General features: G+C 48.8%; 1 protein-coding gene across 9 annotated transcripts in view; it reads left to right on the top strand.

Moving 5' to 3' along the window:
* Positions 1–12771, top strand: part of LOC105489393 (lipase G, endothelial type) — a 114104-nt gene that overhangs the window by 84385 nt on the left and 16948 nt on the right. For 8 of the 9 annotated variants that reach the window (XM_071085373.1, XM_071085374.1, XM_071085366.1 and 5 more), the window contains 3 exons: positions 3963–4144; positions 6098–6277; positions 7265–7376. In XM_071085373.1, coding sequence (XP_070941474.1) covers positions 3963–4144; positions 6098–6277; positions 7265–7376 — 474 coding nt within the window. Of the gene's footprint in view, positions 1–693; positions 1060–3962; positions 4145–6097; positions 6278–7264; positions 7377–12771 lie in introns of those variants that run through there. The other variant, XM_011754151.3, reaches the window with a different exon arrangement.

Raw genomic sequence — 12771 nt, 5'->3', positions numbered from 1 at the left:
ATCCCTAAGTCGCGGATACGTTATCACCCGCGTATTGCGGACGAGAGAACCGCCTCGGAGAAGCTGGCTGGCTCGCCTGGAGTTTTGCAGCTAGTGGCGGAGCCAGGATTCCGAGCAGGTACTGTGCGATCCGCCAGCGCCGGCCACAGCTCACAGCCCCTTAGCTCCGCTGGGTTATTGTGCGGTCGCGCCTTCTGCACCTGTTGCGGCCTTCGCTAGGCGGGAAGGGAGGGAGGAGAGGAGGACCAAGGGGATGAGCAGGTGGCTCTCCTTTGACGGACTCCCGGCCCAGAGCGTGGGTAGACCACTCCCAGAGTGTGGCTTTGCGCCTTGGAGAGGGTGCTCTCCTTCTCCAGGGATCGCGTCCCCAGCGGACGCAGGGTTTCGGGGAAATGTCCGCCTCCGCCACTTGGGGTGGCAGGGGCGAGAGGAGGATCTGGAGGTCCGGGGGAGGGCAGTGGGAGAAAGCTGGGGCTCCTGGAGTCGCAGCTGCCGGCTGAGCGGGCTGGGGAGGAAGCGGGGCTGAGCGTGCGGCGTCCACGCGCTGAGTGTGCAGCGCTTTCATTCAAACTTTCTCCAGTCTCGGTTCCGGCGTCAGCAAGGTGTGACCAATCAGAATCCAGAGACGGGAATAAATTATGTAAATCACCATCTGGCGATGGGTCAGATGACTCCCATACTTTTAAAAACTACCTCTGTAGGAGCGTGACAGCAGCGAGCCCTTGCTTCCCTGAGGCTCAGGACGAGGGCAGATCTGGTTCTGGTGCAGGCGGTTCACATTCGCTCCCTGCCACTGCCCGCGGCTGCGTGCCGCCAAGTTTTCATTTTCCACCTTCTCCACGTCCAGCCCCCCAGCCCCTGGCCGAGAGAAGGGTCTTACCGTCCCGGATTGCTGGAAACACCGAGAGGTGGTTTTTGTTTTTAAAACTCCTGTTTCTGGGGAGGGGGTGTGGCGGGGCAGGATGAGCAACTCCGTTCCTCTGCTCTGTTTCTGGAGCCTTTGCTGTTGCTTTGCTGCTGGGAGCCCCACACCTTTTGGTCCAGAGGGACAGCTGGCAGGTAACGTGCATTTATTTTTATTCCCCCCAGTCACTTCTCTGTGCTGGGTCCCCTCTGTCTTGCTGATTCTTCAATCCCTCCTTGTTCCTATGAAATTCTTCCTTTCCCACTGTGCTGCCCATTTTCTTCTCCAGTCCACCTTGGAGTCCACTTGTCTCTCTGCGTGTCTGATGGGAGCATCCCCGGCAAGTCATGCAAAAGGCAAAGGCTGGCAGGCTGCGCTGGCTTTTGCCAGCCCTCTCACCCCCACCTCCTTCCCTCAGACCTTGCTGGTGCTGTCCAGCCAGCCGACCGGCCTGGCAGCAGCTCTGAAACCTTGTCCTCATGCTTGAACCTGGCGGTTTGAGAGGCAAGAAGGTTGTTAGAGCTCTGTCTGCTGGAGCTGCCTTTCAATCTTGTTGTAGGTGTCTTGAAAGTTCAGGTGGCAGGGTGGCTGGCTTTGGCTTGATTCGTGCTTGCAGGGAGTACCTGGTGGGTCACTTGTGCTTAGAAGCTGCAGGGCCTATTCCCCCAGGTTGCCAGCCTTTTCCTCTTCAACACTCTTGTGCTCCCCCGACTCTTCCTCTTCCCACTTTTCCTCCCTTTCCTCCTGCTGGCATTTAGCTTTTCTTCCTTTTGGGTTCTCTATGGCAGCCTTTTCCAGTGGCAGCTTGCCCTAGGGGAGCCAGAGTCAGTCAGCTCTGAGGGAGTCAGAGTCAGAGTCAGAGTCAGAGTGAGAACTAAGTCAGCTGATTAAGCAGTGGAGGGCTGGGGAGCCCCTAAACTGAACCCCATCATCTCATTTTCTAGTCTGCTGAGGTTGTGCCAAATGGTCTGTGTCCACTTATATATGTATGGGAGGGTTACTGTGAATGAATGGAAAGCTTTGCTTTACTCAACATGTTTCCAACTCTGGTGCTAACTAGAAGCATTGTCTGGGGGCAGGTCTCATCTCTGGCTCCTCACCTGTAAAATGCTCAAGTTCCTTTTAACTTCTGTGTTCTGGGCCTCTGAGTATGTGTGAGTCATTTCCTCCATTCCAAAAAGTATTTACTGCATACCTACTTAGTGTCAGACACTATTCTGGGAGCAGGGGAGAGAGCAGTGGACAAAATAGATGGCAATCTCTGCCCTCGTGACACTTACATTTCAGTGGTGGGAAGACAGACAGTGCACTGATTAAAATACCAGTGGTGCTCAGTATTATGGAGAAAAATCAAGCAGAGGAGGAAGGTGGGGGATGCTGGTGGGGGAAGGTGGCACGATTTTATGATGTGGTCAGGGAAGGCCTTTCTGGAGAAGCTAACCATTGAGCAAAGAGCTAAAGGGGGTGAGAGAAGGAGCCATGAGGACATCTGGGTGAGGAACAATCAGAAAGTCCCAGAGGCTGAAGTGACCCAGGCCAAAAGTAGTAGGAATGCAGCTAGAGAACTTTGGGGTCAGAGCGGTCAGATGCTAAGAGGAAGAGTCTTTGTCCATATGCGGGTTTATCCGCAGATCTGTCTCAGGAAACCAGGAGCCTCCTTTTCTCCTAGATTTCCCCATCTGGCCTCTGCGTGAGTGGCTCTCTGGGTAGAAGGTGGGGAGTTGCTGAACTCATTATGTCCATGGTTCAAATTTCTGCTGGTTGGGGCTTTTGTTCATTACTTTCATGACAGTTAACCTGATTTCCGCTCATGTGCATTTAGCAGCATTTTCTGGAACCTTATCCCTCTTATATCTGCTGCATTCTTCCCCCTTCCCTCTCCTTTCCCTCCACCCTCTCCACCGCTGTATCTCTTTCCTTTTGGTATCTTTTTCCTTTTGCTTCTTAACTCTGAGATAAATTAACTCCAAGATGACCATTTGGCATCTTTCCCTGCTGGGTGATAGGAGAATTTGATACTCTAACGTCCTAGCCAGTTATCCAGTGATGCATCCCAGGATGGCTGAAAGAGCACTGGGTGGGGTCCATTTATGACTTTCTGAAACAGTGTCATGATGACAGCACCTACCTAGTGTTAAGCCACAGGGGCCATCAGTGACATGAGCTGCACTTTGGGAGCAGGGCAGTCTCCGAGGTGGCACTGTGCATGAGCAGTAAAGCTGGAAGGGGGGATTTTTGTTGCTTTTAGGAGTTTCTCCATGGCTTTAGTCATTTACTTAACAAACCAGATGAATGCCTGGCACATGCCACCATTAGAAAGGGCACTGAGGATACCTGAGGTTCCCTAGATGGGAACACTAGGGGAAGCCTATTTTCCAGCAGGTCAACAGCCTCTTGCCTCCAATTCCAAAATCCACAATCTCTCAAAATTGGAAAATGCATTTGGTAACTTGTTTGGCAGCAAGACCTGGCCTTACCTGATCTGAACTTATTTGGCAGCAAAAAGCCTGAGATAACAGGAGGCTATTGGTTATCTTTATGTTTGCCCTCAAATGTGAGTGGTTATGTATTTCTCTGCAGAAATTTTAGGGTGTTTGATCCAGGGGGAATAGCCCAGGCCCCACTGAAAGCATCATATAATATATGGTGTATGCTCCATAATGCCTTTCTAAAATCTGAAAACTTCTAAATTCTGAAACTCACCTGGTTTCAAGCATTTCAGAAAAAGAATTGAGAACCTGTGATCTAAAAGTAGGAAGGAAGTAGAACTCCTTTTGATAGGAAAGAAGAGGGAAAAGCCAGAGAGAGATCTATTTATTTCAGAGTGACAGTAATTAATACTAGTGACTAATTAATATTCTTTAAGTATAAATGAGATGTCCTTTTTTGTAAAATCTTCACAGTTTTTCTGGGAGGTGAAAAGGGAACATTCAGTAGATGTAAAAAGTGAAACCCAGATGGCTTAAGCAATTTGCTCACGATTGAACTAGAATCAGACTCCAGGTCTCTCACTCCCCAAGTCTGCTAGATGCACCTATGCTCTGTTCTGTCTCCCCAGATGAGCTCCACAAACCCAAAGCTATACAGACTGAGGTCAAACCCTCTGTGAGGTTTAACCTCCGCACCTCCAAGGACCCAGAGCATGAAGGATGCTACCTCTCCCTCGGTCACAGCCAGCCCTTAGAAGACTGCGGTTTCAACATGACAGCTAAAACCTTTTTCATCATTCACGGATGGACGGTGAGCCCGGGGAGGGAGCTCTGTGGCTTTATACAAGATTTGATTCCCTTTGTTTTGGTCAATTAGAAAGAATTCTGGTGTTTCCAGATTCCAAACCCTCTTCCCCCCTTTCCTTGTGGGCTGCTTGTATTTCAGACAGCTGTGAAGAATGTAACGGGCATTCACTAAGGGGCAATCTGGACTCCAGCAGGGTGGTATTAATGCTGGCATACAACGGGCTTTCAGAAAGTGGCTCTCCTGAGGGCAGCAGCCCAGCTCCACTGGCTCTTAAGGACCCCTCTAATTATACTTAATTACGCTGGTCAACCACTGCCTGGAGGGGGCTGTCCTGCCGTGAGAGCTGAGCTTGACTAAAGCAACTTGACTGGCTCTGAGAACCTATGAGTAGCCAGCTGGCCTGGATTGCCGGCTGCCCTTGGCATGATGCCCTCCTGTTTGCATAGAGATAGCCCCGTTTAAAGGCACTGGGGCTCTTTATGTGCTCTAGCTGAGCAATTCACATTGAAAAGTTCATGACAAACTTCAACAAAAAAGGGCTTTAGTGCTCAGCTTCAGAAGCTTTTGACCAGCCAGGGATTTATTCATTCATATAATGACAGTCTGTAGGGAAATGGCACTATGAAGTGAGCAGATTTCTGCCTGGGCTAATTGGAAGGGGACAGTCCTCCTCTTAATGATGAGAAATTCGTATCTGTTACATGCTTTTGGGGTCTTTAAGTCTGTCATCCGCGGTTGAGGTCAGGGGTAGGAGAGGGCAGGTGTCTGCCTACCTAGTTGAATGAAGAGATGATTAAGAGCCTGTCTAACCGTGCTCATCACAAACCTACAATCAGAATCATATGTTTGAATCTTTTTAAGGCACCCTGTCAAAATGCAAATACAAGCTGCCTGCGACTTACAAATGGGTTGCATTCCAGAAAGTTCTTTTGTAATCTGTTTGGAACTTGGAACAGCAGTTTCCCATAGAAGCAAGATTGTAAATGGTGTTTGGGTTCCCAGGCTAGGCACAGAAAATCTATTTATTTGATAATGTGCTTGTGGATAGGTTTACAACTGGACCTAGTCGCCATTTATAACTTTGTTTCTGTGGGAAAATATGTTCTGAGTTGTAATTTGGGATTCCGGGGACAGATTTTCCCTACTCTGGGGTCAGGAAGGATGGCAGAGATGGGTTGTGGGAAGGGGTCATTTGTTAACTCTACATTCACCTAGGAGACAGCATCTCCCTGCATCTCTCAGAGAGAAGCTAATTCTCCAGGACAACCCTCCCCACTGCCTTTGAAGGACGGACCAGGCCACTTGCCTGCCTGTAACAGGGACTCAGACCAGCCTCATGCCAGTATCACCCTTAACACATATCTCACAGTGGCCCCAACAGACAGTGGGGCAACAGCATAGGACATTAGCTAGGAAAGTTTTGATGGGAAATACTGGGGATGTGAAGAGCAATGGAAGACAAATACCTGCATAGTGATTCTGCCTGTGCTGGTCCTGCTCATGTGCAAATGTCTGGTCCCTGAGCAGCCAATGTGCAGGCTCTAAAATTGTCTGGGGGCACTGGGCATGGTGGCTCATGCCTGTAATCCCAGCACTCAGGAAGGCCTAGGTGGGAGCTTCGCTTGAGCCCAGGAGTTCAAGACCAGCCTGGGCAACATAGTGAGACCCTGTTGCTGCAAAAAATTTAAGAATTACCCAGGCATGGTGGCGTGTGCCTGTAGCCCCAGTTACTCTGGAGGCTGAGGTGGGAGGAGGATGGCCTCAGCTTAGGAATTCGAGGCTATCTTGAGCTGAGATGGTTGTCAGTGCACTCCAGCCTGGGCAACAGTGAGACCCTGAGTCAAAAAAAAAAGAAAAAAAAAATTGGTTGGAGAGAGGGTCATATAGAATGGAATTTCATATTTTTTAGGATTTCTGAAACCAAGAATAAAAAATAACTTCCACTTTTCTCTGCAGATGAGCGGTATCTTTGAAAACTGGCTGCACAAACTCGTGTCAGCCCTACACACAAGAGAGAAAGATGCCAATGTAGTTGTGGTTGACTGGCTCCCCCTGGCCCACCAGCTTTACACGGATGCGGTCAATAACACCAGGGTGGTGGGACACAGCATTGCCAGGATGCTCGACTGGCTGCAGGTACTGGGGGATGACAGGGAGTCTCCTGTTGCCAGCAGGATCTCACCCCAATCTTCTTAAGAAATACAGGTCATGCATCTGTTGTCATGAACTTCTGGAGTCTGATAAAAATCTTTGAGATTATAAGTTTTATTGAATTAAGTATTGCTTGGAATACTTGAAAGCTGGGACTTTTCGAGAGGCTTTTAATTATTGATAGATCTCTGGATTTTTCCTGATACTTAATTTGCTGAAAATTGGCCTTATGGGTTGTTCCTTCCCGTCTTAGAAACAGATACCCTTAGGCTGGTTGGGGATGGCCAGGAACCAGGCCAGGCTTGTGATCTGAAATTCCTACAAAGCCTGCTCTCGTCTCTGAAGCATGGCTGTGTTGAGGGTGGGGAGGGGGTTATTTCAAAGATGCAGCCTAATATCTCTTTTTTAAATCTCGGTTCACTGCAACGTCCACTTCCCCGGTTCAAGTGATTCTCCTGCCTCAGCCTCCCGAGTAGCTGGGACTACAGGCGCCCGCCACCACGCCCGGCTAATTTTTTGTATTTTTAGTAGAGACGGGATTTCACTGTGTTAGCCAGGATGGTCTCGATCTCCTGACCTCATGATCCGGCCCGCCTAGCTTCCCAAAGTGATGGGATTACAGGCATGAGCCACTGCGCCCCGCCTCTTCATCACCACGCTCCCCTCTCTTAGATACTGCCAGAAAGAACAGGAAACATGTAGGGAACAGCCACATAGGCAGCCTCCAGTCATACCCTCCACCCTGCCCCCGTGCTTGGCATTTTCAGTGCTACCGTGTCCTTTTGGCCTCCCCTAAACTGACTGTGACCCACACATGGGGCATCACCAGCAAAGCCAGTGGGGCCCTGGGGAGTCTCTGTGCCCACAGCCCCTGCATCTCCTCCTACACCGTGATTGAGTTGTTGAATTGCTGGTGACTCTGGATCTCCCGACCCTGCTCTTCTGCTCACGTACTTTGGTGACTTTCTGCAGGAGAAAGATGATTTTTCTCTCGGGAATGTCCACTTGATCGGCTACAGCCTTGGAGCGCATGTGGCTGGGTATGCTGGCAACTTCGTGAAAGGAACAGTGGGCCGAATCACAGGTGAGCTCCACTTCCATCACCAGTAGCCGGTGATTGCCGGGCTCCCTCAGCTACACTGAGCCAGAATGCTCCCAAATGAGGCAGCAGAGTGAATCATAGAGAGTTAGCTTTAGAAGGAACCTGGAATGCATCTAATTCAGAACCTCCCAAATGTTCTTTTTAGTCACAAGAACCTTTTTTTTTTCAGATTGAACTCGCACAGGTTCCCAACATATGAGACATGGAGAGAGAGGGGGGTGCTGTGGGTGGTGGGGTGGGTATATGGCGGGTTGTGTTAGCCTTGCCAGTGTGGGCTTTCCCCTTTGCTGGAGGCATCTCAGAGTCTCAGAGCACCAGGGAACACTGTTTGAAAACCATGGGTCTGGTCCAACAGGTGAGGAAACAGATACAGAGAGGTGAGGCAACTTGCCCAGGGGCAAACAGCTAATAACTCAAGAGCAGAAGCTGGATGGAGTCCTGGCCCCAAAGCTTTTGGGTGTTCACTTCAGGTCTCCACCCAAAGACTCAGGGGAAAAGAATGAATAGTAGATTTTAGTTTGAATTCTGCCTCTGATTTCTATCTTGTCTTGCAATAGCCTCTTTCCCATGTTAAGGTAGCATATTTATGAATGATAGCTACCAATTTAGAACAGGTGGTTCAACTTTGTAATAAAAGGAAACTTTCTGATATTGGTCCCCAGGGGGTCAATAGAAAATTGAATTTTCCATGTTGAAAACTGCATCTTAGTGAGCTTTTAACATGAGAGTTTGGATTAAATCATTGAATGATTGTGAAAAGTGTCAAAGGTTTTCTTTCTCATTGATGGGCCCCTCAGGTATATACGCAGAGCTTCCCCTATGCTACAGTTTGTTGCCCTGAACTTCTATCGTCCTTCCAGCATCATTTTATTTATATTTACCCCTAACTTCCCCCTTACTCCCAAGACTCTAAGGGTGATCACCTAGAAGGAAAGATCTGAACAATTCCTTGTCCTGCAGCATTTTCATTTTAAAACAAAACTCAGGTTGGGTGTGGTGGCTCACACCTGTAATCCCAGCACTTTGGGAGGCCGAGGTGGGCGGATCACTTGAGGTCAGCAGTTTGAGACCAGCCTGGCCAACATGGTGAAACCCTGTCTCTACTAAAAATACAAAAATTAGCCAGGTGTGGTGGCGGGTGCCTGTAATCCCAGCTACTTGGGAGGCTTAGGCAGGAGAATCGCTTGAACCCAGGAGGTGGAGGTTGCCGTGAGCCGAGATTGTGCCACTGCACTCCAGCCTGGGTGACAGAGAAAGACTCTGTCTCAAAAAAACAAAACAAAACTCAGGTAGAAGAGAGTCCTTAGCTAAATAACGATTTGGTAAAGGTAGAATTTCAGATTTCAGTGACAAGCTGATAAGGTAGAATTTTAAAAAGAATATTTGTGAAGTTTTCCTGGCTCTCCTGAATCCTGTCCCTGGTCTTGAGTCTAGTATGTGCGTGCACACACATGAACATGCATGCACGCAAATGCCTGTTGATCCAATGATTTGATTCATCCCAGCTTGAGAGCTTTATTTTTGATTTCCAAGACTGCGGGGCTTGAGCTGCCCAAAGTGGGCTATGCTTGTGTGACCACCCATGACTGCCTATTAACAACCCCTTGCTGGTGCAAAGCAGTTTGACCTGAAGCTACTTGGGTTCCATTGTCTGAGCGCCTCTTCCTAGCCCCTGAATGAGAGGTGTGATGTTTCAGATCCAGGCGGCTGAGTTTAAATTTCAGCAGACACCAGAGTCAGACCCAGGATGTCAGTAACAATGACAAACTACAGATCTTGCCTTTCTCTATTTCTAAATCTGAAATGAGATAGGGCTAGGGACGGAACTTTCCAGTTCTTTCCCCCTGCCTGTTTGAGTGGCATCTGCTGGGGTGAGGGCTTTTCTCCTGAGGATGGCAGGGGAGCCAGGCAGAATGCTAACTAGTGCTCTGGGACGTTTGCATGGAGCATGATGCCCACATGCCCTGAGCATAGCCCCTTCCCTCTGGCCTTTTTCTGTAGAGCAGGGGCCTGGCCTCTGTCCAGTTGCCAAGCAGCACCCCTGACACATGCTATTGTGTATGTCTATTGGGGGAGGCTATGTCCTCTTCTCTCCTCTTGGTAGACTTCTCATGGACCTGTGGACCAGGTGATCACAACTGGTAAGAGGACAGATTGAGGCTCGCATAGGGTCCTGCGTCCAGTGATGCCACTATGCCAAGGCCACTAGGCAGTCCTTAGCCTGGGCCTTGCAAGGGAATATCTGAACCCCAATCTTGCTTGGACCAGAGGGTGTGGATGGGGGTTTGCTAGAGTTTTACTTTCTTAGGCTTCTGAGAGAAGCCTGTGATATACTAGGAAAGAGGTCATATATTTATAATTGAACCTGTGCCTTGTTTGCTATAATCAGGTAAGCAAGCAGATGAATTTATTCAAGAAATGCATCCATGTGTGCAGGCTAGATGCTAGCTAATGTTAAATACCTCATGTGTGGCTGGGAGCGATGGCTCACGCCTGTAACCCCAGCACTTTGGGAGGCCGAGTTGGGTGAATCACCTGAGGTCTGGAGTTCAAGACCAGCCTGGCCAATATGATGAAACCTCGTCTCTACTAAAAGTACAAAAATTAGCTGGGTGTAGTGGTGGGCGCCTGTAATCCCAGCTACTCAGGAGGCCGAAGCAGGAGAATCGCTTGAACCCAGGAGGAGGAGGTTGCAGTGGGCCGAGATCGCGCCATTGCATTCCAGGCTGGGTGACAAGAGTGAGACTCCATCTCAAAAAAAAAAAAAAAAAAAAGCAAAAATAAAAACAAACAAACAAACAAACAAAACCTCATGTATGACAGCTGCTTTGTGCTATCTCTGAGCCACATAGCAACTCTGAACATTCTACAGAGGGTGAAACTAGGACTCAGTGAGTAAAGGGCCCAATATCCTAGGCCCTATAAGTAGCAGAACTGGGACTCCAACCCATGTTGTCAGATTCCGGATCCCATGCACCTCACTGCTGTGCCATGCTGCCTTTCTTCTGCAGACAGAGATAAAGTGGCCAGGCATGGTGGTGCATGCCTATAATCCTAGCTACTTGGGAGGCTGAGGTGGGAGGATCACCTGAGCCCAGGAGGTGGAGGTTGCAGTGAACTGAGTTTGGGCCACTGCACTCCAGCCTGGGCAACAGAGTGAGACCCTGTCTTAAAAAAAAAAAGTAGCTGTTGAACTACAGCAGGCCCTGCCCTGCCAGGCCAGAATGCACAGCCCTGGAAGTTTTGCATGCATGCATGTGTGCTCCATTTGCTGGACAAAGCAACTTTGAGGAATCTATGACTGAATGGAAGAAGCAGGAGCTCTCTATCTCCCCTTTATTTAAGGAGGCAGTTCTCCTGGTCATTCATTCCTAGTTAAAAAAGTTAAATATGCCACTGCGCCCCTGAATCTGTGGGCCATAGATATGTGTCAAGGACAGTCAGAGCAGGGCAGACAGGCTCTGGCTGGGGAGGTGAAGGCCCAGCCTTGCTGCCAGCCAGCCTGTGAAACCCTGTCAGCTGCCCGCATTCCTCCAGTACAGCCTGGTTTCCATGGCACTGACCGTCTGGTGGGGACCTTTGTTCACACCGAGTAAAGAGCCTCTCTCTTGTATTGATTGCAAAGCAGAATGTTGCTCTCTCTTTCTCTTTCCTCCAGGGGACACAGGGAGAGGCTGCTGTGTCAGTACTGTGGTCCTTGCGGCCTCTGAAATGGGTAGTCGTTGGTTATTGTGGGAGGACGCTGCTTTTGTGCCATCTTTCTTTTGGGTCCTGGGCTAGGGATGAACCCTCAAGCAGCCTGGGCTCCTTTTCTGCCTTGGTCACACATAAAGTTATCTAAACTTGGCCGGACGCGGTGGCTCACACCTGTAATCCCAGCTACTCAGGAGGCTGAGGCAGGAGAATTGCTTGAACCCATGAGGTGGAGGCTGCAGCAAGCCAAGATCACGCCGCTGCACTCTAGCTTGGGTGACAGAGCAAGATTCCGTCTCAAAAAAAAAAAAAAAAAAAAAAAAAGTTATTTAAATTTGTGGAAACTATTTAATGTTTCAGCCTCTACCAGTTCTCATATGAGTAATGAGCTCTGCAAGTTGACCATCCACTCTAGACAGTAGCTCTGCCTCTTGTTTATCCTGAAGCTGCCATCTCAAGTCTCCTGATAGGCTCCCTGGTTCTAATGTGCTGGGGTCTGGTGAACATGGTTGTTACCCATGTCCTCCTTTCAGGACTCTCATTGGTCACATGCCCTCCCAGCCTTGGTGTTTTGAGGTCAGGGTTTCTCAGCCTAGGCAATATTGACATTTGGGGCCAGGTAAGGTTTTGGTGCGGGGGAGGGGGGGGTGTGTGTGTGTGTGTTGGGGGTGGATTGACTTGTGTACCGTAGAATGTTTATCTATATTCCTGGCCTGGCCTGCTAGATGCTAGCAACTCTCTCCATCAGAATGGGGGCAACAAAAAGGTCTCCAGGCATTGCCGGATGTCCCCTGGGGGGCAAAGCCACTTGTAGTGGTGAACCACTGTTCAGTGGCCCTTCCTTTCTGGCACATTTCATCTCTTAACTTTCTCCAGGTCCTTCCTATGTGTCTGTGGGGCAAAGATGCGTTCTGGTTGGGTTAAATGTGGTTCCCATAATCACTTGGGCTTGGTAATAGTAGCTAATACTGATGGGAACTCAGTCTCTTAAGATCTCACATGGACTGTATGAATTAAGGTATAAATTCAGGTTCTATTTTATAAATGATAGTGAAACACAGGGAAGTTTTTTAATATTTTGCCCACAGCATACCTACTTTTAGGATCATCTGGGGAATGAATATCTATTTCTAGGAGCCATAATTCGTAACTACCCACTAGAATCTCTAGGAGTTCAGGGACTTGTGAATCTGCATTTTATACTTTGCAAGTTCTTTTTTGGAACGGTTTTACGTTAATGCGGTTTTCAAATCAAAAGATGGTGAAAAGTCTCTCTTACTGCTCTGCTATCTGTCCATTTCCCTTACCCACCCTCTCCCCCAACGCACATGCATACGGGTAACTAGTTGCCTGTGTGACCTTCCAGAATTTTTTGTAGCTGTATGGTAGAATTTAAATTTAACAAGCTCCCAGTTTCAAATATGAACGAGTGCTCTCAACAGTGCCGCTTGCCTGCTCAACACAAAACGTTTGGAGGCAGAAAGAAAGATTTTCTCATTGTGGCTGCAAAATAGAGGAATTCTGGAGGCCTGATGTATGGATTCTCAGTGTGTTGGGTGTCCTCTTCTCTCTCACCATTCCACCCCGGGCCTGACTCATAACTAAAGGAAGGGGAAGAATAAGTTCAGATACAAATAGCTCAGTTTAGGGAGACTGGATTCTCCTTCCAGAAGGATGTAGGCAG

This window comes from Macaca nemestrina, chromosome 19, assembly GCF_043159975.1.
Source record: "Macaca nemestrina isolate mMacNem1 chromosome 19, mMacNem.hap1, whole genome shotgun sequence".
Lineage (NCBI taxonomy): Eukaryota > Metazoa > Chordata > Mammalia > Primates > Cercopithecidae > Macaca > Macaca nemestrina.
The sequence above is the reverse complement of the archived record's forward strand: the minus strand, read 5'-3'. Positions and strand labels throughout refer to the sequence as shown.